Source organism: Anopheles coluzzii, chromosome 3 (genome assembly GCF_943734685.1).
Source record: "Anopheles coluzzii chromosome 3, AcolN3, whole genome shotgun sequence".
NCBI lineage: Eukaryota > Metazoa > Arthropoda > Insecta > Diptera > Culicidae > Anopheles > Anopheles coluzzii.
Window position 1 is genome coordinate 89,232,987 of NC_064671.1, and position 27,745 is coordinate 89,260,731.

Below are 27,745 nucleotides of genomic sequence, written 5' to 3' on the forward strand. Positions count from 1 at the left end.
GTTCGTGATTGAAAAGGTGACTTAAATTTTCAAGACTTTTAATTGAAAATGGGAAATGATAAACTCTGGGGAGCGTATTCCGCCCTACTAAAACAACCCTTGAGAGCGTTAAAACACTCAAAAAAACAATTTACCTCAAGTAGTAGCTATAATTTAACACATATTACGTGAAACTAAAAGCGTGTCGTTACAAAACACGCTCTCTTATACTCCGGTTTTGTTTTTACCTATTCTTATGGCAAGTTTTCGCCAAAAAATCCAATTTAAACAAGCTAAAATATAAGTTGCAACGTTTTCCTCGCGCATAAAATTCAAACTTACCCGTCAAACTAGCAACGCTTGCAGAAACGCTTGACAAACGTCAATTCCGCCGAACAGCTCGCGACGAACGCCGTACTGTGCGACCGTGCTCCTGTCAGTTGTGAATTCGAATTTTTCATCCTCAGCAACGGTTTTTTTCTGCATTCTGCCAACAATAGCGTACCCAGTTCACGCTCCAGCTTCGTGTATTGTTGTTGTACGCCAGAAGAAACACGTCTAATCCTGTTTTACTTTGTTCAGTGTCGTACCGATTGTGCAAACATCCTTGAAGTGCTTGCGTGAAAAAAAGGGCGTCAAAACAAGCAATAAAGCAATTGCAGCCATTTTCGAACTCAGGTGTGGTGATTTGGTTGTGTTGGGGTAAAGGGCTTGTGCCGTGAAAAATAGCACCAAGATGTCAGCTCAGAACATCTTTGTGGAGGATTCGGCTGAAGAGGATTCGTTTCAAGGTAAGAGCGGTGCAGACAATGCTCTTTGTGTGTGATTCTTAATTGACTGATTTCTTCCACTTTTCAACAGATCAACAATCGTTCAGTACGCATCGGGAGGCAGAATCGATCGTGATCGAAGAAAGTAAGTGTGGCGGGTGCTTTTGGTTTGAGGTCACGCCATAGGGGAGATTTTATAGGTTAGATAAACTAATCGGTGCTTTCCTCATCCACAGCCGACTCCGATTCGGAAGCGATGAACTCTTCCGCTGCCAGCAGTCCCAACTCCTCCAGTGTTGTTTCCAGCGAGGAAGAGGAGGAGGAGGAAAGCGTAGTACGCCAGATGAAGAAACGCCAAAGTGTGCGAATGTCCCTGCATCCGATACACGCGGAAAGTGAGAGCAGCGATGAGGATGAGGCGAAGGAGGAAGGTCAGGATGAAAGTAACGATGTGTCTGCTGCTGCTGGAAAGCTCCTCCTCACCAGCGACGATGAGGATGGCGAGGAAGAGGTGGAACGGCGAGCATATTCTCCAGCGACGCGCATGAGCATCCATGGTATAGCGCCCGCTGAGACAACCGAGGACGAGGACACGCCGACCGGAGGTGGGAGTGACGGTGGTAGTGACGACGAGGAGGAAATCATAGCTGTCCCTCGTAAGCAGCGCAAAAATTTGATCATTTCCGACGACGAAGAGGAAGAAGATCGCAAACGAAGTCGAAACAACATGTCGTTCAATGCAGACGGTACGCCTCGCCCGAATCCTAAGCGTCGGAATTTGTCCACCACATCACCCCTGGAGGAGGGAGAGCAGGAATCGGTCAACACAGAGCTCTCGTCGTCGCTGAAATCGGACGAGATGGAGCGATCGAGCGAACAGGTCGACGAACGGGAACAGTCCCGGGGCGAATTGTCCTTCATCGGGGGGCGCCATTCGATCAACATGCGTGCGTCGATCGGGGAGAAGCTGTCCTCGACACACATTGGCGAGATGGATCCTCTCTGTCCAATGGCCAATGTTGAAACGGTTTTTGCTTCAGCTGAGAACGCGCAATCCCCTGTGAAGGAGGGCGCACACAGCTCTGAAAAGTTGGAGTCGAACTCCCCTGCAAAGGATGATTCGAGCAGCGTGCGATTGATCGAAAAATCGGAAGAAATCCTCTGCCTCAGCAGCAGCGACGATGAGGGTGAAGTGACGTTCGTGGAGGAAACGAGACCATCGATCGACGTTAAGACTCGTCCACAAGCGCTCGTTCAACCGACCATAACGTCGTTCGTGCGCAGTCAGGACACGGCGCAGCAGCGACAGCGCGTCTCCCAAAGCGAGTACGACGCCAAGGTGCGGCGCATGGCGGAGCTTAAAAGCCAGGTCGTGATGATCGACAACGTGATGCGCAACAGTGCCAAGCTGCCGGACAAGGGGGCCGGGCTGGTGCGCCGGCTGGCCGAGGTAAAGTCGCAAATATTCGAGCTGTCGAAGGACATCGAGATGACGCGTGCGACGCCGAGCAAGGGCATCAAGAAAACGATACAGCGAAACTTTGACGAAAACATCAGCGGAGGCGATACGAAGCCTCGGCCGGCCGACCACATCTCGTGGGACACGATCAAGCGGGCGACGGACGATATACAGCCGCGGCACACCGGCAAGCAGGGCATTGCGACGTTCGAGAACCAGAAGCTGCTCACGATGGACCGTCTGGAGACGCTGCACAAGTCGATCGAGACGTGCCCGTCCGAGGACACGCTGGCCGATCCGCCCAAGCTGCTCAAGATCGAGCTGATGGACCATCAGCGGCACGCGCTCGCGTGGATGCTGTGGCGCGAGACGCAAAAACCGCGCGGTGGCATCCTGGCGGACGACATGGGCCTCGGCAAGACGCTGAGCATGATCTCGCTGGTGCTGAAGTCGGCCGAGCTCGATCCGGACGGGGAGCAGCTGGAGCGGGCGAGCGAAAGCGAAGACGACGATGGGGACGAGGAAAACCACAACCCGAACGGGGGGTGGAAGAGCAAGGGCCGGAAGGATTATTATGCGGGCGGGACGCTGATCGTGTGTCCGGCGTCGCTCATGCGCCAGTGGGAGGGCGAGATAACGAATCGCGTCAAGCGCAACAGTTTGGCCGTGTGCGTCCATCACGGCACGCAGCGCGAGTCGAAGCCGCGCCATCTCGCCAAGTATGACGTGGTAATCACGACGTACAATCTGGTGTCGCGGGAAAGCAGGGCGGGGACGGCGCGCGGTGCCAGCGGCGTATACGGCGTGAACTGGGAGCGCATCATACTGGACGAGGCGCACGTGATCCGCAACCACAAGAGCGCCATGTCGGAGGCGTGCTGCGGGCTGAAGGGCCGGTACCGGTGGCTGCTGACCGGTACGCCGATCCAGAACAAGGAGATGGACGTGTATGCGCTGATGAAGTTCTTGCGCTGCACGCCATTTAACGATCTCGTGCACTGGAAGCGCTGGATCGACAACAAGACGGCGGGCGGGGCTATGCGGCTGAACACGATCATGAAGTCGATCATGCTGCGGCGCACGAAGAAGCAGCTGCAGGAGCGGGGCGCCCTTACCAGCCTGCCATCCAAAACGATCGAGATAATCGAGGTGCAGCTTGAGAAGGATGAGATGAACGTCTACCAGAAGGTGCTGATGTACTCGAAGCACCTGTTCGCTCAGTTTCTGCACCAGCGGGCGGAGAAGGAGCATGCGATCAATTATGGGTTCGGAGGCGCCAGACCCACCTTTAGTCAGCGGGCCCATGGTGGCGCTAACCAGGCGTTCGACAAGGTGCACCAGAAGCTGAAGAGCATGCACGCGGCGAAGGACGGGAGCGAGGTGAAGCAGCATCAGATTTTGGTGCTGCTGCTGCGCCTGCGCCAGGTCTGCTGCCATCCGGGGCTGATCTACGAGATGCTGTCGGACGACGATCAGAGTAATTTGGACATGACGGGAGGCGGTGAGGAGGAGGGCAGCTTCGGGGCGGAGGTCGATCTGCTCGGTGCGCTCAACAAGCTGAAGCTGAGCGACGTGCTTGCGGACCACGAGGCAAAGGTGGCGGCGAACGGTGGGGCGGACGGCAGCAAGCAGGAGCTGTCGCTGAACCTTTCCGACCAGTTCGACCGGCCGGAAGCGATGGCAAAGGCGGCCTCGAAGGTGATGCTCAAATCGAACCCCATCTTCCGGATCGAGCGACCCAGCTCGAAGATCGAGAAGACGATGCAGCTGCTGGAGGAGAAAATCTTCCACACCGACGATAAGGCAATCATCGTGTCGCAGTGGACCAGCATGCTGGACATTCTGGCGACCCATCTGTCGGAGCGCAACGTGCCGTTCGTGTCACTGACGGGCAAGGTGCAGGTCAAGTTTCGCAACGACATTGTGTTGGATTTTAACAAGCCGTCCGGGAAATCGAAGGTAAGTGGCACTTTTCTTTATTAATTTTAACTGATGGGATAGACGATTAATTAACGTAAACGTAGGATAAACGTAAAATAAGAATAATACATGTCCCGAAGGCCTCCTAAGGTCGTTACATCGAGAGCCTACATCACCTGTTGATTGTGCCCTCGTTGTATACAACCTCGTGGTGTGTGCGTCTCCCATGGCAACGTTTCCGCGCGTCTGTTGCCGGGTAACGGACAACTTATTTATTTACTGTCAATACCCCCGAAGGACATTTGTTTGTCTTTCCGTTCATTCCATTATCAAACGATCAGTTCGGAAGTGTCCTTGTCGGTGTTTAAAAGCAAGTAACAAACCAACAAAAATGTCGAACCGTACCTTTAACCTACTCTGGACCGGTGCGCAGAAAGATTTGGAAAAGCTAGCGGTGAACGATTTCGAGTATCAAGCGATCGAAGCACAGCACGACCGTACCGAAATCCAGGGCCAGGTGTTTGAGCTCTACCTGCGCTATCTCGTCATTTCGAACCGGCTGGAAGAGATCTACGACCAGATCGTGCAGCCGCAGAAGCGCATCCTGATCCGCAAGCTGCTCGACAACTGTCTCGGTCGTATGCTGGAGCTGAAGCACGATCTAGTCATCATCGACATGACCGAGTTCAGCTACAACGATGCAATAGTGGAGAAGCTCGGCCTCACGCCGCTCAGCATGGAGGTGGCCGTGCCGCGCTACTTTCGCCGCGAGCGCGAGGAGCAGCTGAACGAGCGGAAAAAGTTTATGGACGACATACTGAAGAAAATCGGCGCCCTGGACGAGGAGGTGGTGGAGGAGGAGCTGAGCGAGCTGGAAGCGATACGCATCATACAGACGCACGAGCGGGCCCGCCAGGGCCGGTTGCGCGCGCAGTTCATGAAGGAGCTGAAGCTGCTGAAGGAAAAGGGCAAGCCGGACAGCAGCCGGGACAAGTCGACGACCGGGCTGAACGCGGCCATGAAGATCCAGAAAACGTGGCGCGGGTACGCAACGCGGCGCCAAACGCGCCGCAAAAAGATGGAAGAGATGATATTGATCGGCATGGTGCCGGCACCGGTTACCTCCGCCCGCACCGCCCTCGATGAGCTGGAAGATTTGAAACAGTTTCGCTACAAGCAGCAGAAAACGTTCCAGGACGATTACGAACGGTCGCTGGTGCGCGTGAAGGAGGAAATAAGCGTGAAGCAGGGCGCCGCCATGACGGAGGACATTGCGGATGAGATACGGACGTGGTTCAAGGAGTACCAGAAGCGAACCGGTCGGCTGCCCGACTTCCCGTCGGAGGAGGCGGGCGGCTCGCGCCATCTGCTGAGCCGCCAGGGCACGGAGAGCGAGATGAGTCGCTCGTCCGTGCTGTCGTCGCGCGAATCGAAGCTGAAGGGCAGCGGGAAGGAGAAGCTGGCGCAGAAAAAGCCAGGCGAACTGTCGCTCGAGGAGGGGCTGGACAAGGCGTTCAAGCCGATGCAGTCGTCCTTCCTGCCCGAGATCAAGAGCGGCATCGAGGAGTACACGGAGGTGTGGAAGGGCAAGGACGAATCGCAGAACCTGCGGCAGACGTACTACGACGACATGATTTACGAGGAGAAGTACGCCGACGTGGAGGCGGAACTGCGCCGCATCGTGGACGAAATCATGCGCCAGGAGCTGGAGCTGCTGCAGATAGCGCTAGAGCGCGACCGTGGCGGCAAGAAGCTGAAGAAGAGCAGCAAAAAGGCACGCCGCAGCGGCAAGAAGGGGAAGAAAAAGAAGGACAAAGATCTGACGCCCGACCGGACGACGGAGTCGCTGTTCGAGGAGCTCGTCACGAACGGGATCATTAAGAAGTACCCCGAAACGCCGATCAAATCGTACGTGGGAGATTTAAGCTATGCTGCGCGAAGTGCCCTTAATCCATCGCCCGGCGACGTGCGGCAGCTGATCAAGCAGTACTGCATTTTGCCGCTCGGGTCGGAAACGATACGCAACTTTGGGCCGTGCATTAAGTCGCTGCTGATTGCCGGGCCGAAGGGTTCGGGTAAAACGTCGCTCGTGCACGCCATCTGCACCGAAACCGGCTCGGTGCTGTTCGACATCAGCCCGCCCAACATTGTGGGCAAATATCCGGGCAAGTCGGGGCTCATTATGTTGATGCATCTGATCTCGAAGGTGTCCCGGTTGCTGCAACCGTCCGTCATCTACTTTGGCGATGCGGAGAAACCGTTCATGAAGAAGATCCCCAAAACGGACCGCACCGATCCGAAGCGGCTGAAGAAGGACCTGCCGAAGCTGGTGAAGAACATACAGCCCGAGGATCGCATCATGCTGATCGGGACTTCGGACTGTCCCTGGGAGGGCGACATGAAGCTGATGGTGCAGACGTACCAGCGGTTTATCTACATACCGCGGCCCGATTATGGGGCGCTATCGTTCGCCTGGAAGGAGCTGCTCAGCCACTACAGCGGAGTGCATCGGCAGTTCGATACGGGCGCGATGGCTAAAATATCGGATGGGTATACGATCGGCTCGGTGGTGCGTTGCATCCGGGAGGTGATCACGTGCAAACGGATGCTGCAGCTGCGGGTCCATCCGCTGACCCATCTGGAGCTTATCAATGCGTTGAGGTGAGAGAGAGAGGAGGTTGGAGAGCACAATCATTGTAGGATGAATCTCTTATGTTCGGTTGCTCTGCTTTCAGCGCTCTCGAGCCGGTGTACAAGGAGGAAGAGGAAGCATTTCTGTACTGGTGGTGCAAAACGCCGCTGGGAAGGCGCCGCTCGAAACAGATGGAAAAGGACCACGAAGCTATGATGGAGATGGAAAATGTTCCGAAAAAGAAGAAATAATTATTTATGTTTGGGGGGGGGGGGGGGAATGGATTTTCCAGTAAATAAAGTGTGTGTATTTTTCAAACCTCAATGTAGTTTTGTTTTCGAAATTAGGGACAGTTTAAAAAAGTCTTCTTCTATTTGCCGTAACGTCCTACGAGGATATATGCAGGCCTATACAAGTTTTCGAGACTTAATTCGTTACCACGCAGCTGTCAGTCAGTCAATCCATGGCTAAGGGGAGGCACGGTCCATTCTTAGGCTTGAACCCATGACGTCCATGTTGTTGAGTTGCTCGAGTTGACGACTGCACCACGGGACCGACACTCGATTTTAAAGTAAACTAGCTAATTAAAGCGATTAATCACATGTATGCTTTCATCTGTTTCATCTTTTACAGGTTATGCTTCTTTCACTGACGGCCGGTGGCGTTGGACTGAATCTCGTCGGTGCGAACCATTTGCTGCTGCTCGATCCGCACTGGAACCCCCAGCTCGAGGCGCAAGCCCAAGATCGGGTGTATCGCGTCGGTCAGACCAAGCCAGTCTACATTTGGAAGTAAGCAATGCCGTTTTTTGCCCACAAACACAAAACAAAACAAAAATCATTGTACTAATATCACTGTTTTCACTCTCCCGCATTAGATTCATGTGTGCTGAAACGGTGGAGCAGAAGATTCACGCACTGCAGGAGCACAAACTAGGCATCGCGGACGGCGTTCTGACCGGCACGGTCAACAAGGGCAGCAAGCTCACGATCGACGATTTGAAATCGCTGTTCGGGCTGTAATCGTATCATCATGGACACACGCACAACCAACCAAGTCCCGTGATCTCTGTGATATTTCGATTGTAGTGGGTGCGCTGCTGCTGTATAATATGCATTGCGTGTGTGCAGCATTTAGGATTCTCTCTCTCTCTCTCTCTCGTCGTTCTCGTGTATCCAGCGATGGTGAAGAATATGCTCGGTGAACTTAAAATGGTACAAATCCCCACACAACGGAACGCATCGAAGAGGGGGCAATGATGAACAACGAGCTCGATGGAGGATAATTTTACTAGCGATGTAAGGATTTTCTTTTATACAATAAAACAAACACTCTCTTTTTAGACAGATGGTTGCATTTACAAACAGAAAAAGGTGGGGGGGGGGGGGGGGGGGTGGAGAGGAGGGCAACAGAAAGAAGCAGTCAATATTGCTATTTATTTTCCCAGTTTCTATGTTGTTTAGTGGTCTATAATACTGTTTTTTTTCTAAATTTCTTTATGTTGTTCTGCTTGTGGTTTGCTGTTGAATGGAGGGGTGGAACAGAAGCTTGACAGGTTAATATTAAAATCCATTTTTTGCAACATTTGTTTAAATCAAATTTGAAGCTGTGTTAGATTTGCTGCAACAATATGCCATATTCCATATGCTGACGCATTCCTCGTCCAATGTAAACATCTCCACAAACTCACTCAATGTTAAGTCGTCAATTTAATGTAACTTCTCTCAGATGCATAGTTTTGTATTCAAAAAAGCTTCTAAAACTGTCGCTAATCTTCTAGGCTAGTTCACCATTCCCGTGAAATTCAGCTATCCTCATCGTATTCTCCTGCTAAACCGCTTTTTTTTCTTCATTTTTGGTATCACTTTTTGATACATTGCACGTAAAATTGAACTAATAATGCGTTATATGCACATTTAATGGGGATATAGATGTAACACACACTTTACCGTTTTGTTGCAAACTACTTCTTGCGAATGATTGGATCTAAGATCCATCATTGAAAAGCTAACAATTTCAAGCTTAATAATTTTTATAGAATTTGCACTATTTGGTTTGGTTTTTCATATAATTCACACACAAACTCTACTCACACACTCGGTGCTTAATTAGTGATACATAAATACCTTCGTTTGTCAGCTGTTTTGCCTGGTGCATTCTCACACAGTATATTGGTGCATAAAGTGCATTGTAAAATGGTTTATTATTTCATGTAAATTGTAAAATTCAATGTTTCATCAATGAAACTAAAGAGGAATGTACCGCTCAGATATGGAATACGGCACATTTGCGCATAACAGCATAATTGAACGTAAAGTAGATGTTGTATTTTCTATTGCAAATGAAACTCCTCACCTCACAGCAACACACAAAACACACTCACTTATGTAGGTTTTGTCAAAGAAAATAATCCATTTCCCTGTGTGTGCCGTGAAAGAATTGGTGACCATTAAATGATTCCTTTCGTGCATTTCAACCACAGCGCTCAGTTGGCATACGTGTAGTGAAAGATAGCCGCCGATGGTGCCCGCATCGGTATCAGCCGCGAACCGAGCCCATTCTTTTCCCGCACCACCATATAGTCCCGGCCGTTGATCATCTGCCGGTTAGCACCGCCAGCACCGGCCCCATACAGCCCCCCGCTCCCGTCATCAAACAGCTTACCCGTCCGCTCGCTGTCCCCGAGCACACCGAGCTGCCGCTGCTGATGGCGGCTAAACACTTCCGCGTACGGTGGCGGTGGCGAATCGCCCGTAGTGAACTGCTTCCCCAGATAGGAGATGCGCTCCGTGGCAAGCTTCTTGGACGTTGGCTGTTGGTCCTGCTGCTGCTGCTGCTGCTGCTGCTGTGCCAGCTGTTCGTTCAGTTTGCGCTGGTTCAGGTAGCGGAATCCGAGCTCGCTGGCAAACACAACGATCGACGTCACGAACCCGGTCACCATGACGAAGTACGTCATGACGAGATCGCGGTTCTTCAGCTGACGCTCCGTGCCACCCAAATTCTGGGGACAGATTTCGGCCTTCGGCAGGCGATCGTGCAGCTTGTACTTGACGATACCACCTTCCACCATTTTGAGCAACCTGCCGACGAAGAGAGGATGCGTGTTAGGATGTGATATATTAACTGAAAGGTCTTCCCCACATACTCTGGATCGAAGATGCGATTCCACTCGGTGTTCGGAGGGTAGCCAAAGGCACGATTGCGCTTCAGGAACGGTGTCGTCGCCGTTGCGTACGGACAGTGGACGCGCTCGTTTTTCGGGTTAATCTTACGCCGCACCAGATAGTCTGCATAGATCATGTGATCGATCGCGGGACGGTCCCGCACAAACACGTAGTTCTGTTTGGCCACCTTGTCCGCTAGCGTATCGCTGTCGTTTACGTTGGTGGTAAAGTCAACTAGCCGCTTGTCGACCAGCACGCTCAGTGCGTTCAGCGCTTCATCGCGCTGAAAAAGAAAGGAAAGAACCATTAGGTATCAATCAAACAGTTACAGCGGTAACACGCCCTAATGAGCTACCCAACAAGGGAACAGGGGAGGAAAAAGGGACCCATAATATGGTAGCGTTTAGTGTGCAAACATGTGAATGATTTGTTTTCACACCTGTCCGGACCGGGGACCGGGTGTGGACTTGCACGATTATTTGGTGCATGGTGGTGGTACCATTAATCAAACAGTGATTGCTGTGTGGATGGGGTGAAACAGGACTTGCTCACTCAGCACAGGATAACCGAAAATAATGAGATTTTGAATGCCACCGCGCATGTAATCTGATTTCGTTTGAGCGGTCAGCGTGATTTCCGTGACGGGAGGGGGAAGTATTTTTACGTTCATTGCATAATTGAGTACTTGAGCGTGTTCACCTCACAGTAACCCAAGCCTACAAATTGACCAATTATGTATGGCGACGACGATGACCAACAAAGCAAAGTGATAAAAAAACGATTTTTGAAGCTCCCGACAAGGAAGACGAGGTTATTCTACTTGAAAAATTGATAGAATTACTTACGTTTTTGATTGCGTACTCGATCGCACCGCCCCGGATTGTGACGAACTGTTTCTCCTTGCGGCGCACGTCCTCCGCATTGTTGATTGGGAGCGTGAACTTCGAAAGCGTAAGGAAGGCGGTCAAGTTGGCGGTGTAGAAGGAGGTCAGGATCGTGATGAATATCCACCAGCTGGCGAACAGTATACGGGTGGAGTCTTGTGTGAGGAATTAGGAAAGTGGAGAGAGAGAGAGAGAGACGGAAGAGAGGCTTAAGACTTACAATAATTTGACATCGAAAATCTTTGAATTTTCCTGATTTTTTTATGTATTAAGTCCATGTAATGGCACAGTATTGATAACTACTACAGAACCAGCATAGGTTCTCACACAATAACAGGAATAGGATCGAGCTATAGTAATCAAATCCCTTCATTAGGATAAATCTGGGGATCTAAATGATCAGTTCTGGGATAATGGTGTCAAGCGTGAACCAGGCTAAGTCAGGAACCAGTTCCAGGATCAAAGGGTTCATGATCTGTTACCAAGGCTTTCCAAAAATTGATTCTTTCAAGGCTTCTGGAGTGGAATTGATTTCCTAGGGTTGATGTAATTTCCAGGATTAGAAAAGGTCCAATATCAGTTCAAAATCCGTAAATATTGTGGTAATATTGTTAGTGTAATAGTGAGCTGAGTCAGGATTCAGCTCAAGGATCAATTAGTTCAGGATCTGATGCCAACTCCTGGATAGGTTCAGATTCAGAATCAATTCCTGGACCTGAATGAATTTGAGAACGTTTCCACAACCAGCATAGGTTTAACAGCAGTTACAAATCTTGAAGTGATGAGATTAATCATGGAATAATCGTTAGGCCTTTGGTTGTAGAAGATCACAGATGATATTCAAACATTTAACAATCCTTGCAAACTAGATCTTCTACGCAAACGTTCTCATTTTCAGAAATGTCATAGCCACCTAGATGAAATTGTCATGTTTTCTACTGCTCGGCAGACTTGATCATATGATCCTTAATTCAAAATCATCCTCTATTTCTTCAAAGGTAATGATCACTCTATGTAAAGATCATCATCGCAATGTTACGCCCTATTTAATATTGAAAGCAAAATGCGTTTACATTTCTTGACATCGTGAGCTATTGCTTGCATCGTTCATCATAATTCTGTAATTCCCATTCGTCCAGAATTCGAAGCAGAACGTTCGTAAATGATAAAATAATCATGCACAAATTATTGTTTTCGTTCTGCAACTTTTCATTGCCGTTTGCTTGCCTGGCTGGCAGACGGATGGACGTGTAACCATTCCTTGGTCATGGTTCGGGGACCCATAATCATCTTTACAACCCACCGTAACCCATGTTTACAGTCTGTAATATTGATGGTGTTGTACGTGATATTGAGACCCGATGCCAATTGCAACGCGGCACAAACAACAATAATCGATGCAATCATATCGAACGGAACGGAATGGTGTGCATTCCATCGATTCCACTGTTGATTCAGGTGGCGCACAAACCCACCCCCCAATGACCTTTCTTTTGCTACTAGTACTTTTTAATGCTATATGTCCGTGTCTACAGGGTCGCCCTGTTGCACGCTTACCTCCCGTTGGTGACAAGGTGCTGCCCTGCTTCATCAGTGCACCGTACACGAACCACACGCAGTGCGGCAGGGTGTAGATGATCTGCTCCTTATCCTTCGTGAGCCGGTGGCGCAGTATCAGCAGCCCGTAGATGATCGGACCGACAGCCAGGAGGGACACCAGGATCAGTATCCACACGTCCCGATTGAAGGGGGCGAGCAGACCGGACCCGCTGGCCGATTCCATCGGGCGCACCATGATCATGATCCATTCGCCCTCGTCCAGCCCGGTCGAGTAGCGGATGTGCTGCCGAGCGTCGGCCAGGATGGGCAGAAAGGAGACGGCCATATCGGCGGTACCGTTGGTGAGCAGCTGCAGCACACTGCCGGCCATATCGTTGGACGAGCCGACAATGTTCTGCTCCGGCATTACCAGCTCGTAGGTGAAGTTGAACTTTTCCATCAGAAACTCGAGCAGCTCGAAGGCAACGCCGGCCCCGATGTACGTGCCGTTGATCTTGACGGTGTAGCTGAGGGGCCAGTCCTGGGTACATGGGGAAAGAGAGAGAGAGAGAGAGAGAGAGAGAGAGAGAGAGAGAGAGAGAGAGAGAGAGAGAGAGAGAGAGAGAGAGAGAGAGGAGAGAGAAAATCATAATTTTAGGATGTTTTAAAGAGGCTTTTAACATAGATTGCAGGGTCTTTTGAGTAATCCAAGAGCTAAAGCTAAGAGGATGAATTGTCCGAAAAGTTGTATATGATCGGATGTAGATGAATTGCGTTTAATTGCGCTAATAATCCAATGGAAAAGGATCATCTTCAGCTAGTCTATGCCTAGTGCATTACCTTTAACTTATAGTCAAGTATCTTGTGGCCAAAAACCTAATGTTGATTGTCTAAAAATCGTCATGTAATCATTCTCAGCCTACTCAGACGACATTCTTCAGGAATGTCTACATCACCGACATCATCAGTCCACAATATGGACCTTGTTTGTCTAGATGTAATGACCTAAGATCAGACCCTGTGGCTGTGCCAGATTATTATCAATATTTCTGTTTAGAAAACTTGACCTAACGTAGTCGATACCTTGCCATTTCTTGAAAATTGTTGTAAATGAGAACGACAACTTGTCCCTTCTTTTTGGCGTAACGACCTGCACACTGTCATGACGGCTTGTAACGGCTTTCGAGACGTATTAGTTGTGAAGAGATTCGTCTACGGTCTTGGGTTCTAGCCGTCGTATCTTTCGAACAGAATACCTAAACATCCTGTTTCTTCTTAATTTAAATTAAAACCCAACAATTTTCTGTGTGCAAACTGCTTCTAGTTATTCGCAGACAACTCATCAGAGGCTATTTTCCAGGAGGGTTTTGTTTGAATTCTAATGGAAACTTAAGAGCTTGTGGTTGTTGCAGATTATTTTCAATATTTATGTCCTTAAAGCTTAACGCGTTCTATCTTGATAGCTATTCTCTGAAGTGTACAACCCCTTTTAATTCCTAACAATCACTAAACAACCCTATCACAGCTTTCTTGGACAACTGTTCTAGTGATGGGTAAGGTTGGTAAAAATCTGGAGTCGTCTCCGATCCGACTCCGATAAATTCGGAATCGCCTCCGGAAGTAGGTCCGCTCTGCAATATCCGGAGTCGTTCGGAATCTCCCGGAATCGCCCGGAATCGCCCGGAATCGCCTGGAGTCGTAGTCTCCCGGAGTCGGAGTCGCCCGGAGTCGGAGTCGCCCGGAGTCGCCCGGAGTAGCCCGGAGTCGGAGTCGTCTGGAGTCGTCCGGAGTCGCCCGGAGACGTTCGGAATCTTCCGGAGAAGTCTGGAGTCATCCAGAATCGGCTGCAGACGGAGTCATCCGGAGTCATCTGTAGCCGGCCGAGGTCGGCTTGTATAGGAAGTGCACGCGCAAAGTGAAAGACAAAAAAACACAACGAAAGGAAATGTCTGATCACAATCACATTAAACTATACGGCTCCTGTTGATTCCGACCAACTCCGATTCCGAACGACTCCAGACGACTCCAACTCCGGGTAATTCTGAACGACTCTGGGCGACTCCGGACGACTGCGGGCAACTCCGAACGACTCCGGTCGACTCCGACTCCGGGCGGATCTAGTGGCTCCATTTGGTGGGTGTCGGAATCGGTCTAACAATAGTCGGAGTCGGATCGGAATCGTGGGTGCGCTCCATACAACACATCACAAAACTGTTCTATGCATTCTACCCATTCGTCTCGAAAGACAACAGCTGTTATTGGTTTCCATTTTGCTCGGAACTCAAACACCACTACACTCACCTGCAGTGTGGTGACACGCAACGTTGTGCCAGCCAACCGGCGTCGCAGTTCCTGCATTTCACGCTCCTTCACCTCTGCACTCGCGTCCATCTCCAGCTGGTAGTACTCCGTCGTCTCATTACCATCCCATTCGACCGGTGCAATACCCTGAGCATCCACACCGAGTTGAGTGGTGGCCACTACTATCATCATCATCATCGCCAGGGCCACAGCAACCGTCGCCGTCATGCCGTAACGCCGTCGTTGCGGATCGCCATGATCCTTGTCGGGCCATCGCTCGGCACGACACAGCGCGTAACTTCTTGCGCACGGCTTAACAAAACGCACCATCATCATCATCATCACAGGGAATCGGTCCATCCGGGTGAAGGATACACATTTTCGCAACGTGTGCCGGTCCGTGTTTAGTTCACTCGCGTACGGGAAGGAATGTGGTTACGTGCTCGGAGAACAGAGAGACTAAACGGCGCCAAACCACCACGCAAGGATACAACCGCAACACAGTGAAATGAAGTAGGTAAAGAAAGTTAAGGCGAAGCAGTGGGAAAAACAGTACAACGAACAGCGAAAAGGGATCGAAGCGGGGAAAATACAGGGCTACGATGCGAGATCTTCAAACTAAATTTAAAACAAAAATCCCAAAAACGATGCTGCGCAACAAAGAAAGCCAATTTAAATCAATCACGAACGCAAAAGCACAACTTGGCACAGAACTAAAAGGGAAGAATTCCTCGCCCGAGCGCGCTTAACGGTCGGCAAGTCCCACTAGTGGCTTTAGGGTCGGGGACAGCTTCAATATGTGTGTGTTGAGCCCCCGTTGGCAGGGCTGGCGTGTGTGTTCGCTTCCGTCGAAAGTCACCGATTGACTGGCCCAGACACTGGCCTGTCGTCGTACTCGTATCGCATGCCGGATCGGGTTGACTTGAAATACACAAAAAAAAAAAAACCATATGACCACAATGCACGACACTCACTCGTATGCCGCGTACGGGAGGGTGTGTGTCATGTGTCCGTGAGCTTTGTTGTTGTTGTTGTTGTTTCCGGTGCTGTGTTGCACGACAGGAAGGGACCGTGATTGGGAAGAATAATTTCATAATAATTTTATTTATTGAACCATTTCGATCGCACCTGTGCCCACTGGCACAGTCGGGCATAAGAGGGGAGTCGTTGGCACACACAACCTCAATGTCCTGATTTGATTCGTACAAATGGAGGGGGGCGGGTTGATATGGGAAGCCTCGATTGCGGACGCGAGAGATCGTATCACAATGATATACGCGCAAATGGCGATATCGATTCGAACGCGTGGGGGTTACCGAGGGGTTTAATACTTTTACTTCAAGATAATTTATTAAAAACCAGAGTTCTGTAGAAATCTCATTTCCATCAAAATTTAATCTTTGCTGCAAACTGTTCAAGGCAATTTCCAATGATTGGTTCTAGAACCTCAAGGTCAATCAATGGGGAAAGACACTAGAAAAGGGGTCAAGATCTTATCACCCCAGAAGCTCGCTCAACGGTAATTTGAATGCATTCTTACGATAGCAACTACGAAAAAAAAAACGGAAATGCATTTAGATTTGTTTTGGATTATGTATAATTTGTTGCCATATAAATTGCATCGCAGCTATTGATACGCGACGGTGGCACCAACGGCGGGGTCAAAAGGGGGTCCCTTTGACTGTGTTACTGTGTGTCATAAGGTAAGCTTTTTTGTTGCCCGTTGCTGCCGCCTTCTGACCGACTGCCATTAGGTGATCACAGCCGTGGTGGTCACGTGTCAGGATCAACCAACCATTAGCGGCATGCAATCCGAGCAGCGATATGATGCGACTATCGATGGTGGGGCGGGTTTTAGGGGTAAGGCGTAAGGAGCGGATAATTGAACCAGGCTGGCTGCATCGATATGTTGTGCAGAGTGCAACTTTGAAAAGCATTGGAACACTCCCCGCAGCGACGTTGTGGCCAGGTCCATCATTGGCTATAAAATAATTATTGCACAATTTGTACATCTTGTAAATGAGTTTTGTTTTGTAGCGTTTTTTAGATAATAAACGGCTAAAAGGGAACCACATAGTGATCAAACGATAGCAGATTTTGATGCAATGAGAAATTGAAAAAAAAAAAACAAATGAAAATATTTTCTGGAGCGTGTTTTTTGTTCGTACCAGCAACTCCCTCAAAGTGCAATCGAATGCAATGTTTCTGAACGCCATCGTCGCAAATGCCTCCCATCCCACCTTTAGTTCAAGGACGAAACGTGCTCAATATTACGCGTTGTTTGATTTATACGAACCCTCGCGCAGCCAGCGCACAAACGAGGAAAGGACATTGGAACGGCCTACTCCGTACAAATCAATTTTTTGCCTCCTTGTTTTGTTTTCCAACACACTCACACCCACCCAACCACCACCACCACTACCACCAAATGCAAAAAACCCCCTCCCCGAATCAACCAACCATTTCCCATGGTACCCATGGTAACCGGGGACGGTTGTTTAGTTCGCGCTTAGGTCCTTCCCATTTTCGTGTGGAATATTCCAGGCGCACAGTTGTGTGGTGCTTTGTTCTTTGTTTCGGACAAGCATTTCGGACCTTTAAGCAGTGTGCAGTGGTTTGTGTGGTTGGCCGGAATGCCGGAAGAACAGATCCCACTGGATGAGTACCAGCGCCCTGGGTCCTCGTCCTCATCAGCGCCCAGATCCCGGCAACCGTCGGTCGGGGAGCTGCAGGAAAATGGACCACACGAGCACGGCGGGGGACACTTTGTGGCGATACGAAACATGCTGAACGCGACGCGTTATCGCCCAGTGGCCCGTATTGCGCCGCTGGAACCATCGTTTGTGCCCGCGCCCCAACGCTACTTCCCGATAGTTATACCCGCCGAACCGACGATTGAGGAGCTGCTGGTAGGTGTTGCTGGTGGAGACTTGTGCCAGTGCCTTCTTTGATGGGAGATACGCTTCTTTACAGCGCCAGGCAGCTGGCACCCAGGAGCTGGCAACGGTGAGCGAGATCAAGCTGAAGGTCATCTCGCACATGACCAGCCTGCAGCGGATACCGTGCTTCATACCGCAGCTACGGTCCCTCATCCTGGAGGGCAGCATCGTGATGACGCTGCGCGATCTCGGCTGTGATATGACGTTTCTGCGCTACCTGAACGTGTCCCGGTGCAGCCTGAAGCATCTGGACGGTACCACGGGGCTAGAATCGCTCGAGGAGCTGGTGGCCGACTACAATCTGATCCAAGAGGTGGGACCGTGCACGAATCTGATCAACATAAAGAAAATTAGCCTCAAAGGGTAAGCAGCGGTAGTCGTAGGTAACACTTTTCAGGATCTTTTTTCAGAGACTAGGAACTTCTTTTTCCACAGCAATCGTATCACCGACGTGGGCAGTGTCACCTTTCTAGCGCTCTGCGAAAAGCTGGAAGTGTTGGATCTGAGGGAAAACTTTGTCGCAGATGATCCCTCCTTCTGGCACGTGCTACGCACCAACATTCCCCAGCTGCGGTGTCTGAACGATACGCAGTGCCGGGAGCTGGCGAACGATGATACGGACCTATCCAGCTCCGACTATCGATCGTCCAGCTCGGGAAGCAGTGAGGATGTGCAGCGAGGTCGCTGGGAAGGGCCTGTGGCAGCGAGTGCAAGGGAAGATGTGCCACACCCCCCCGGGGCCAGTGTACTGCGACGTCCCATAACGTCCGCTTCCGTTGAGCGACGTGTTACGGTGGAACTACTGGATCAGCAACGTCCTTCAACGGCTGGTAGGCACTTTTTCCCCAAGCGGGTTTCTTACAAAAAGTCGAGTCAAAATTTCACTCTCCCTCTCTCCAGATCCAGTGAAGATCAAAGCCCAGCTCACCTCGGGTGAACCGGTAGTGGGCAGTGTCATCACAAAGGCCCGGCGTCGCCGCCGTCAGCGTACCGCTTGGGGCGAATCGACCTCCTGCTCCAGCGTGAGCAGCTCCGAATCATCATCGTCGTTTGCAAAAGATTTCCCCGACCGGTTGCCCCAGAAGGCAGTCGATCTAGAGCTCGGCGTAATCGGTCAGGGTGAGACGTCGCGTGGCCAACAGCAGCAGCAGCATCGGACGGCCGTGTCCGCCACCGAACCGGACGATGACAACGACCCGCAGAGCCTGTTGCGTGCCGCACGCCTATGGCGCCAGCGATCGTTGCAAACGCGCGAAACGATACGCGAACAAGAGCAAATGCTAATTCTGCGGCAGCTGCACGATGAGGACTAGAGCGGAACCACCTCGCAATGCCATGTGCGGAGGGGTTGAATTTGATTGTAGAAAGTTTCATTTCGTGCGGTTTAGTGGTAGCGGTAGATGCAATGTTTGTTTGTTTTTCGTTCTTTGGTTGGAATAAAGCACCCCCGTTTTAGTACGTGAGTTGTGTTGTGACTGTTGAAGTTGAGGTGATCAGGTATATTCTCTCACAAGTCTTAATATTCTTTCTTGGGGCCTAATCTAAGAGCAAATGGGAATTCTTACCTTTTCGAAGACATATCGATGCGCCTGTCCATCACAATTCTGGACACATTTTTCATGATGCGCTTCTGCTGGCTTCCTGTGAGCATTTCCATGACAATTCCCACAAACTTCCTTCACAATCACCTGCTTCTCTGGACCGTCACCGAGTGAACGTTTAGGTCGTGTCACATTCATCCCAAGAAATTCCCCAATCAACTTGTTCACCGTTTTAGGATCATCTTGATGCATAAACCGGCCCACCCGTGCCACAAACCGTGTCTCCAACGGCTCGTAAGCATCCGTTAGGAGGCCCATGTACTCTTCTGGCGTTTGTCCGAAGCAATCCTCCTCCTGGAACAAGAACAATCCCGGTATGTTGGCCGGTTTGCGTACCCTGTACTCGTACTCCTCCAGGAAGAAGTCGGCGAAATTCTCCCGAAATGCAGTCAACGCGTGTCCCAGTGCCGCCGGTTGTGCGAACGTGTACTTGTACGCTTCCAGATCTTGAGGTTTTGCGTCCGGCCCGAGCAGCTTGTTAAACATGGCGTAGTCATCGGTGCGTGCGAGAAGCACAGGGAGCTCTCCGGTGTACAATAGGAAGGCAGACTTCAGCAGTGTTGCTAGAGGAATGGCTCCACGCTGGTACAGCTGCTGCAGGATCGCTTCCGAGGGCATGCCGAGCAGTACGTAGCGTGATACCCTATCCGGGTATTGATTAACGATGTGCCAGCCAAGGATGGAGCCGGCTCCATTCCCCACCAGTACGCATTCCGACTTGCCAAGGGCGGTGATGAGCGAACAAACAAGCCGGGCCAGATTGCTAAGCTTGTAAGTAACGCTGTGTGCCGGTGGTTCCGAGCGTCCAAAGCCAGGTAGGTCGAGCGCCACCGTCCAGTAGTCTTTCGAAAACTCGTGCATTTGGTAGCGCCAGCTGTACCAGAAATCGGGCAAACCGTGCAGAAACAGCATCAACGGTTTGCTGCTCGACCCTTGCTCCACGAAGTGTAGCTTAATGTTCTGTTGGAGGCAAACGGAATGGTACACTGATTACCGCGGAAGCCAATCATCGTTGAGAAAACTACTTACGTGCACAGTAATGTACCGATGAGTGCCCCATTTGCTGTGGTTCAGCGTGTCGGGTGGATGGGGTCTCGCGTTGGGAACCCAGTACGACACCTGCAGCCATCGGATTAGCCGCAGAAAGAACGCCACACAAACGAGCGCCGCGCGCCGCACACAACCGAACGCTAATTGATCCATTACCGATAAAGAGTAGAGCACGGTTTGCCTTTTTGTTTATATTGGGCAGCTTTCTGTGGTTGGGGGAGAGCGCCAATTGGGTGGGAAAATTAATGCAACCAAATGAACTGATCGGTTGTCGCACGCAAACTGCACTTGGAAGGGTTTGCACCGTGGTGCATCTAATTGTTTATGCGATTATGCCACCACCGCCCCATGGTTGTGATGGGAAAGGTTATTTACCAGTAATAAATACAGTTTGTTCCACAATTTGTTCTCCGTGTTTGCACTCTGTGTGTGGTGCGAGGAAAGTGTGAAGATGAAGGCGATATATAAGCCAACATCTCGGGGAGAGGGTAATCTCTGCGAAGCGTGATGGCGAAAGTGCTGCTGCTAATCGGTACGCTGGCTTGGGTTGCTTCGATGCAGCGGTGCAGTGCGACGGATCATCTGCCGCCCGATCAACGCCAGCTAGGGGAGCTGTTTCCACTAACGATCATACACATGAACGATCTTCACGCGAGGTAATTTGATTGTGTAGAAGCGCTGGAGCTGTAATAACGGTGATTTGGTTTGGCAGATTTGCAGAAACCTCGGAACGATCGTCCAAGTGTAAGGCGGCGGAGGAAGGTGACACCTGCATTGCGGGCATTGCGCGCGTATTTCACACGGTGCAGGAGCTGAGAAAGCGCCACCCCAATGCACTGTTCTTCAACGTGGGTGACAACTTCCAGGGTACGATCTGGTACAACTATCACCGGTGGCGGGTGGTGGCACGATTCATCAAGCTGCTGCATCCAGATGCGATGGTAGGCGGGTTGTTGTAAAGACTCCCACAGCATTGATTGCAACTTATGGGAGCTTTCTTCCAACAGACACTTGGCAATCATGAGTTCGATGATGGACTGAAGGGTTTGAGGCCGTACCTGAGCGCACTGGCAAAGAAAGACATTCAAACGGTAGCGACGAACCTGATCCGCTCTACAGATCCATTCCCAGCCTTGCCACGATCGGTTACTATCAAGCGAAAGGGACGATCGATTGGTATCATTGGTGTGATTGCGGACAAAACGCATGTAAGTGTCCTTCAGTGATGACTTGTAATCTCAGATTCGTTCAGAAATATGCATCAGAGTTATCCATCTTCATATCATTGGTAGGAACTTTCCAACACCGAAAGCATCACATTCTCCGACTCGGTGGCCGCGGTACGCGAAGAAGCAGCCGCCCTGAAGAAGCGGGACGTGAACATCATCCTCGTACTGTCGCACTGTGGCCTGGAGGTGGACAAGCGTATCGCGCTGGAAGCGGGTGATGATGTGGACGTAATCATTGGTGGCCATTCGCACTCGTTTCTGTTTCCGAACGCGTCCAGCAAGCCTCACAACCAGCAAGACACCATCCTGGGCGACTATCCTGTGGTTGTGAGCAATGCGAATGGGCGAAAGGTATTGATGGGATAACTGTGGGGTCCAGAGATGAGGCTCTTGAGCATGTTCTAATTATCCGTTCTCAAAAAAAGATTCTAATTGTGCAAGCGTATGCCTACGGTAAGTATGTAGGCCGGTTGACGGCGTACTTCGATGCGCAAGGCGAAGTGCAACACTGGGAAGGGTTCCCCGTCTATCTGTCCAACAGTGTGCCGCAAAGTCCGGTGGCACTGCGCATTCTTGCACCGTATCGCAGACAGGTGGAAGCTTACGGTGCAACCAAGATTGCCCAAACTACGGTCGATCTGGTGCAGGCAACCTGTCGGCTGGGCGAGTGTAGTCTGGGATGTTTGGTGGCGGATGCCATTGCCGATTACTACACCAACCATACCTTCCATCCGGTAGCGATCGTCAATGCGGGAAACTTCCGATCTCCGATACCGAAAGGCGGTACGTAAGGAGGCAATGTCTCCTATTTGTTTTTACTCACTCTTTCGCGCATTTTTCCATCACCATCAACAGACATCACGAATGAAGAAGCGATCGGTGCGAGCCCGTTCTCGAACACGGTCGATCTGCTGACGCTCCGCGGTGACGCACTGTGGCAGCTCGTCGAGCACTCGCTCGTGTGGGACAGCGTGAAGCGGCTGAACGTGGCGCAGGTGTCAGGACTGCGCGTGGTGGCCGATCTCGATCGTGCGCCGTACGGCCGGGTACTGTCGATCGATGTGCGCAACCTGAACGATGGTGTAAGCTACGAACCGTTGAATCGCACCGCAAACTATCGGGTGGTGACGATGTCGTTCATTGCCACCGGTAAGGATGGATTCCGGTGGGCGTTGGAGCGATCGGAGCGGCAGATCGGTCCGCTCGATTCCGATACGTTCATCCAGTATCTGAAGAAGCTGAAGGTGGTGAACGAAAGCAATCTCGTCGGGGGAAGAATGATACTGAACGGTACGGTAAAATCGTAGCAGTTTGGGTTTTAATGAAAGAATCATTTATAAAATGTAAAAAATCACATAAAAAGCAGACTAAGGCTTAGCAGTTACCAGCGAGAGTATTTCTTCCAGCTAAAAAGCTGTGCAAGCGTCGTGGATTACATCATGCACGTGAACACATACAGCTGTATAAATAGCAAATAAATATGCCGCATTGTTTGAGTGGAGCGTTTGAATAGAAGCTTGCTGTTTTGCTGCTAGCTCGGTATCGCCGATTAAATCAACATTTGTTCAGTAAATTGCTGATCGCGCTGTGGGAAAGATGATTGAGAATCGAACATCATCTTTGACTAGCTTCTCTTTATGTTACTTTTTTGAACGGAAAGAAAGGTACACTGATGAATCGCTTTGATTAACTTTTTCATGTACAATGTGGACAGTTTTTTAGATGTCAAATGATATTTAATATTCAAATTTACGTTAAATTACGGAAATTTTTTCATCTATTTCATTCATTTCCAGAACAAAAGATTAAAAATTATTAATTAAAATCTTAAACCCCAAAAAATCGCAATCAAATATCAGTTCTTGCTGCCGAAATGCTCTAATTAACTATAAGCGTAAGAGGTTGTACTTTTTTTAGGTATTATCGTAAGTAATGAATTACCTTATTTGTTCGTTTTATATCATTCATAACCCTTTTCCCTTTTGTTTGTAATATAACAGCCGCTTGAGCTCTATTTCTTAGCAAGTAAGACTGTTCCATCGATTCATGTTAATGCTCCAAACCATTTCCTTTACCCAGTCCGTACTTTTAACCGCACAATCACTCTCCAACCGTTGCCACTAGCCACAGCTAATTCACTTTTTTCGCTCTTCTGCCACCCTGCCATCTCACTTATGGCGGGAAATCGCAAATGCAGCTAGCTGCATCAGCTGCACACAATCATCATCGATCGATCGTCAGCCGGGCGGATTTTGCCGGCCGTTAGAAATACCGTTCGAGCATCCCTGACGTGAGGTCACGATATGACAATCATGCTCATCTTCCCATCGCCAGCATGATGCTGGTTGGCTACTGCCAACCGCGAGCACTGTAATTACAATGGTGGTGAGGCATCGCGAGAAAGAGAGAGAGCGAGAGATAGGGCGGTTTATATCCCACGGAAGGGACGGACGTAATTTAGTTTGCGCGAGTAGCGATATGTGAGTGACGAGGTGAATTTGCCTTCTCTTAACCGCCGTTGCGCTTCACCCATACAACAATAACTTCAATTGTATCGTTAACTGTCGATACAGTAAGTGGTGCAAAAATAGCATAGGTCTTACATTAAAAAAAATATGTAAGAAAATATGAATCATAATATTAGCTCTTATGCTATGTACATGCGTACAAATCAGCAAAATATGTAATTTAATACGAATGATGCTAAAACATAATTAACAAAAAAGAGTATAAAAATCGAACAGCATCCGCCTTCCCGGCCTAGAATGTAAGGCCGCCGCCTCATTAGCATACGCGATGCCTAATTTATTCTAGCGTCTTTTGATCCATAAAAACCCTTACACGCACGCAAAACGAGTTCCACGTGCTCGCCTGCCAACGCGCTCGCTTCAGTTAGCGCTCACTGTAGGAGGGGTTCATTCCCTCGACAGCGTGTCGCAGTCCCACTACACAATCGCGCCCCTGCCCTTATCGCACACCGCTTGGTGCGGGACCGGGCGGGAGGAGAGCAATCGAGAGCGGCGTCTGTGTTCGAGACTCGCAGCAGATTTGCCGTTTGCGCTCGCGCAGTGCGTCACCGCGGTCCGCGTACATCACACACATCGCGCAGAAAGTGTCGTTTGCCGCTTGTGCGGATTGTGTGAACAAGTAAGTTGGTCCCCAAACCCAAATCCCGGCCGGGTGCGTTCGTGTGACACGATGATCCAGTACTACGTCCGCGAGTCGATCCAGTTTGTGGTGTCGTACGCCCTGTGCCTGTTCTACAGCTGCCGGGTGCTGTTCGGTCTGCTGGTGCTGCTCGTCACCAAACCGCACACCAAATTTTGGGCCACAAAGGAGCGGCCCGTGCCGCCGGAATGTTTGCGCAATCACGAGTACGGCACCGATAAGTACCAGAATGCGAACGTAAGTAACCTTGAGCGTGTGAGTTGGAACGATCGATGAGTCTTACGTTGACTGCTTTCGGACCCCGCAGGGCATCCGGATACATTTCGTGGAGAATGGAGATCGCAGCAAACCGCTCATGGTGCTCGTGCACGGCTTTCCCGAGTTTTGGTTCTCGTGGCGCCATCAGCTGAAGGAGTTCTCCAAAGATTACTGGTAGGTGGTTCACCGGCACCACAAGCTCCCGATCTTGATCTTGATTTAATGAAGTGAATTTCACCGATCGCGACTTTGTTCTCAGGGTGGTGGCGTTGGATATGCGCGGGTACGGTGACACCGAGAAGCCCCAGTACCAGTACGCCTATCGGATCGACAACATGACCGAGGACATCCGGTGCCTGGTGCGACAGTTAGGTAAGTCGAACAGGCGCTAAGTGATTGACGATACTGTTACCTGGCCAAAGTTCGGCACCGTTGTGCATGACATGCATATTACGAATGATGCCACATACACACACAGGTCCGTGATAAGCCACGCTTCCCATAGATAATGGAGAGACCCGGGGCGCAGTATCGCGCAGCTGATTCGTGGTTGATCATTTGTGCGCGCCACCCTCTCTGGTGCGCGCGCGCGCTCGCGTCCGTCGCCTAGTGATTGTGAAATACAACACGATGACGTTGCCATTGGTGACAGACGGAACCGGCTTCCGATTGGATTGGAGTCGGGCGTCGAACGGGACCGTCGCGGTTTTGTTTACACGTTGTGTGAGCACAGAGCGGAGTCGTTTTGGCGCTGAGCCTGGGACATTATGCAACAGTCAATAGTGATGATGTTCATGTATTGTTTTGGTTGCTGTTGTTGCTGTTTGTTGTGATCTTCCAACAGTTTTTGGACAGCCGACATTAGTGTGGGCATGGTAATTTGGTTTCGTTGGTGTTGATTTTAAAGGTGTGATTGGAAACTATTTGGAGGACTTATTTGCTTGCCACAGCGAATGGAGATACCTTTTTAAACCAAAGAAAGGGAGAGAGAGAGAGAGAGAGAGAGAGAGATAAAAAGCAGTAAAAGAGTTTGTACATGTTAACATGAATCCCGCGGGAAGCAATCAATTTCGTAACAAAATACGCCTCTGATCGAGTTTCAGTTTGAAACTTAGCTCTTGGACAACTGTTTCCAATAGCCGGAAGGACAAAAATCGTTAAATTGATCGTTTAACCTTCACCTTGGGCCGTTGCGGATGCCAACAAATCTATACAAACTAGCTGGGGACAGATTGAATTAACGCTAAGCCCTTGCGAGCGATAAGGTTGATGGATGGAGGGGGGTTAGGCCCACGATTCACCATCGATTACCTGCTGCTGACCCACTGGCAGCGCCCGCTAGTTGCCCATTTTTATCGCAGTGACCATTCGCTGCCAAGGCCGTGAGTCACCGCCGAAGTTACATGAATGCGCAACTATCCGCGTATGGGATCTCTGCGTATGGGGGGTTTTGGTGTACTATTGGTCGATGGAATAGGCTTTTAGATTTTAATAGATATTAGTTAAAGACTGAAGGCCACATCTGAGCGTCATTGGAGTCGATGGGGTAGGTCACAAGAGTCGTAAAAATGGTGCCATTGGTGAAGCATACCTTCCAGACATGACTTACTTGGCAAGATCTTGCGAAGCAACTAACTAACACGTCCACTGTTTCTTGTCAAAGGTCGTCAAAAGTTTACCCTTGTTGCGCACGACTGGGGCGCAGTGATTGGATGGCACTTCATCACCAAGCACATGGAGATGGTCGATCGGTACATCATGATGGACGCACCCTCGCAGAAGATTGCCCGGAAGCTGTTCTCCACCAGCAAAACCCAGTTCAAGATGTCCTGGTAAGTAGCGCTTGTGGAGCTCCATCGTTATCCTTAACCCTAGCAACTCCTAATCCCTCCCTCCTTAATCTCCTCTTCTCAAGGTACATCTTCTTCTACCAAATGCCCTGGCTGCCGGAGTTCTTCGTGCGCCTGATGGATTTCCACCTGTTCGAGGTGGTGTTCCGCCACCACGGTGGGCCGGACGTGATCGAGGCGTTCAAGTACACGTTCTCCAAACCGCACGCCATGACGTACCCGATCAACTACTATCGCCAGAATTTCCGCTTCTTCACGAGGCGGCAGATGCCACCGCGGCCGAAAACGTTCGCCCCCGGGCTGTACCTGATCGGCGAGAAGGATCTGTACATCTCGAAGGAGTCGGGACCGCTGATGCAGCAGGAGTTTGAGAATCTGGAGTTCCGTGTCGTGCCCGGTGTCGATCACTTCCTGCAGCAGCACAACCCGGAGCTGGTCAACCAGGTCATGCGAGAATTTCTGTCCAAGAGCTAAGCTCTGTGTTGCTCAATGTGAGGGCTTTGGGGGGTTTTCTTTGTAGTGGCTTTTTTAAAATAGAATAAAAAAATACTGCTAAGAAAGATATAATGTAACTTTTGGTCCGTTTTTTAATGCTGTTCCTTTAGAAATAACTCCTTCTAGGCTCTCCCCAGTGAACGCGTTTATTTCCACCGGCATTTTACTGCCGGCAAAGATGGAAAAAGCTGATATGTACACACACACACAACACGCTCACATTCTGCCGCAGTGTGAAAATGATTAACCATGACGCGTGGGCTGGGTGGGTGGCTGGAACCTGGGGCGAAAAAGTTCACACGATTTCCGAAACATGGTGCACGAACGGAGAACAACAAAGACAAGATTCCCACGATGTAAGTGCGGTTTCCCCATCCCCACTTTTAGCCGAATCATGCACCTTATCCCCCACTCCTCTCGCCACACCGGATCCACCGGATGGCCAACTGCTGTGGCTGTTAACGATGGAGCTTGTCTCGGTCACGTCCGAGCCGCGATTGACGTCAT

General features: G+C 50.3%; 6 protein-coding genes across 7 annotated transcripts; 4 read left to right on the top strand and 2 right to left on the bottom strand.

Moving 5' to 3' along the window:
* Positions 1-435: 435 nt before the first annotated feature.
* On the top strand, positions 436-8,102 carry LOC120956987 (transcription termination factor 2). 2 transcript variants are annotated; one of them, XM_040378878.2, is made up of 5 exons: positions 436-770; positions 841-894; positions 986-4,167; positions 7,394-7,551; positions 7,638-8,102. In XM_040378878.2, exons 1-5 carry the CDS (start codon positions 716-718, stop codon positions 7,780-7,782), a joined length of 3,594 nt encoding a protein of 1,197 aa, XP_040234812.2. In that variant the 5' UTR covers positions 436-715; the 3' UTR covers positions 7,783-8,102. The 2 variants fall into 2 exon arrangements, with proteins under 2 accessions (XP_040234812.2, XP_040234813.2); XM_040378879.2 differs by lacking the exons at positions 436-770; positions 841-894; positions 986-4,167 and adding exons at positions 4,184-6,789; positions 6,864-6,990.
* A 58-nt stretch (positions 8,103-8,160) lies between these two features.
* Positions 8,161-15,565, bottom strand: LOC120956988 (glutamate receptor ionotropic, delta-1). The gene is made up of 5 exons (XM_040378880.2): positions 14,649-15,565; positions 12,366-12,888; positions 10,770-10,963; positions 9,906-10,207; positions 8,161-9,840 (listed from the first exon to the last, which is right to left on the bottom strand). The coding sequence occupies exons 1-5, from the start codon at positions 15,006-15,008 to the stop codon at positions 9,246-9,248; spliced, it is 1,974 nt and encodes a 657-aa protein (XP_040234814.2). The 5' UTR covers positions 15,009-15,565; the 3' UTR covers positions 8,161-9,245.
* Positions 15,566-16,839: 1,274 nt separating this feature from the next.
* On the top strand, positions 16,840-19,045 carry LOC120956990 (uncharacterized). Its single transcript, XM_040378883.2, has 4 exons — positions 16,840-17,557; positions 17,622-17,950; positions 18,023-18,417; positions 18,488-19,045. Exons 1-4 carry the CDS (start codon positions 17,282-17,284, stop codon positions 18,898-18,900), a joined length of 1,413 nt encoding a protein of 470 aa, XP_040234817.2. The 5' UTR covers positions 16,840-17,281; the 3' UTR covers positions 18,901-19,045.
* Positions 19,046-19,083: 38 nt separating this feature from the next.
* LOC120956991 (epoxide hydrolase 4-like) lies at positions 19,084-20,396 on the bottom strand. Its single transcript, XM_040378884.2, has 2 exons — positions 20,218-20,396; positions 19,084-20,148 (listed from the first exon to the last, which is right to left on the bottom strand). Exons 1-2 carry the CDS (start codon positions 20,389-20,391, stop codon positions 19,129-19,131), a joined length of 1,194 nt encoding a protein of 397 aa, XP_040234818.2. The 5' UTR covers positions 20,392-20,396; the 3' UTR covers positions 19,084-19,128.
* Positions 20,397-20,741: 345 nt separating this feature from the next.
* LOC120956989 (apyrase-like) lies at positions 20,742-23,104 on the top strand. The gene is made up of 6 exons (XM_040378881.2): positions 20,742-20,894; positions 20,951-21,179; positions 21,246-21,446; positions 21,531-21,818; positions 21,893-22,250; positions 22,323-23,104. Exons 1-6 carry the CDS (start codon positions 20,746-20,748, stop codon positions 22,772-22,774), a joined length of 1,677 nt encoding a protein of 558 aa, XP_040234815.2. The 5' UTR covers positions 20,742-20,745; the 3' UTR covers positions 22,775-23,104.
* Positions 23,105-24,422: 1,318 nt separating this feature from the next.
* LOC120958410 (epoxide hydrolase 3-like) lies at positions 24,423-27,315 on the top strand. Its single transcript, XM_040381199.2, has 5 exons — positions 24,423-24,872; positions 24,943-25,067; positions 25,153-25,265; positions 26,557-26,725; positions 26,809-27,315. The coding sequence occupies exons 1-5, from the start codon at positions 24,666-24,668 to the stop codon at positions 27,215-27,217; spliced, it is 1,023 nt and encodes a 340-aa protein (XP_040237133.1). The 5' UTR covers positions 24,423-24,665; the 3' UTR covers positions 27,218-27,315.
* The last annotated feature ends 430 nt before the right edge of the window (positions 27,316-27,745 follow it).

Coding starts and splice junctions, on each gene's coding strand:
- LOC120956988 (XM_040378880.2), bottom strand. CDS start 15,008: ATGGACCGATTCCCTGTGATGATGATGATGATGGTGCGTTTTGTTAAG. Junction 10,964..12,365: donor CACCTTGTCACCAACGGGAG/GTAAGCGTGCAA, acceptor TCCTCACACAAG/ACTCCACCCGTATACTGTTC. Junction 9,841..9,905: donor AATCGCATCTTCGATCCAGA/GTATGTGGGGAA, acceptor CTTCGTCGGCAG/GTTGCTCAAAATGGTGGAAG.
- LOC120956991 (XM_040378884.2), bottom strand. CDS start 20,391: ATGGATCAATTAGCGTTCGGTTGTGTGCGGCGCGCGGCGCTCGTTTGT. Junction 20,149..20,217: donor ATCGGTACATTACTGTGCAC/GTAAGTAGTTTT, acceptor TGCCTCCAACAG/AACATTAAGCTACACTTCGT.
- LOC120958410 (XM_040381199.2), top strand. CDS start 24,666: ATGATCCAGTACTACGTCCGCGAGTCGATCCAGTTTGTGGTGTCGTAC. Junction 24,873..24,942: donor ATAAGTACCAGAATGCGAAC/GTAAGTAACCTT, acceptor CGGACCCCGCAG/GGCATCCGGATACATTTCGT. Junction 26,726..26,808: donor ACCCAGTTCAAGATGTCCTG/GTAAGTAGCGCT, acceptor CCTCTTCTCAAG/GTACATCTTCTTCTACCAAA.
- LOC120956987 (XM_040378878.2), top strand. CDS start 716: ATGTCAGCTCAGAACATCTTTGTGGAGGATTCGGCTGAAGAGGATTCG. Junction 895..985: donor ATCGATCGTGATCGAAGAAA/GTAAGTGTGGCG, acceptor CCTCATCCACAG/CCGACTCCGATTCGGAAGCG. Junction 4,168..7,393: donor AGCCGTCCGGGAAATCGAAG/GTAAGTGGCACT, acceptor CATCTTTTACAG/GTTATGCTTCTTTCACTGAC.
- LOC120956989 (XM_040378881.2), top strand. CDS start 20,746: ATGGCGAAAGTGCTGCTGCTAATCGGTACGCTGGCTTGGGTTGCTTCG. Junction 20,895..20,950: donor ATGAACGATCTTCACGCGAG/GTAATTTGATTG, acceptor TTGGTTTGGCAG/ATTTGCAGAAACCTCGGAAC. Junction 22,251..22,322: donor ATCTCCGATACCGAAAGGCG/GTACGTAAGGAG, acceptor CACCATCAACAG/ACATCACGAATGAAGAAGCG.
- LOC120956990 (XM_040378883.2), top strand. CDS start 17,282: ATGCCGGAAGAACAGATCCCACTGGATGAGTACCAGCGCCCTGGGTCC. Junction 17,558..17,621: donor CGACGATTGAGGAGCTGCTG/GTAGGTGTTGCT, acceptor GCTTCTTTACAG/CGCCAGGCAGCTGGCACCCA. Junction 17,951..18,022: donor AAGAAAATTAGCCTCAAAGG/GTAAGCAGCGGT, acceptor CTTTTTCCACAG/CAATCGTATCACCGACGTGG.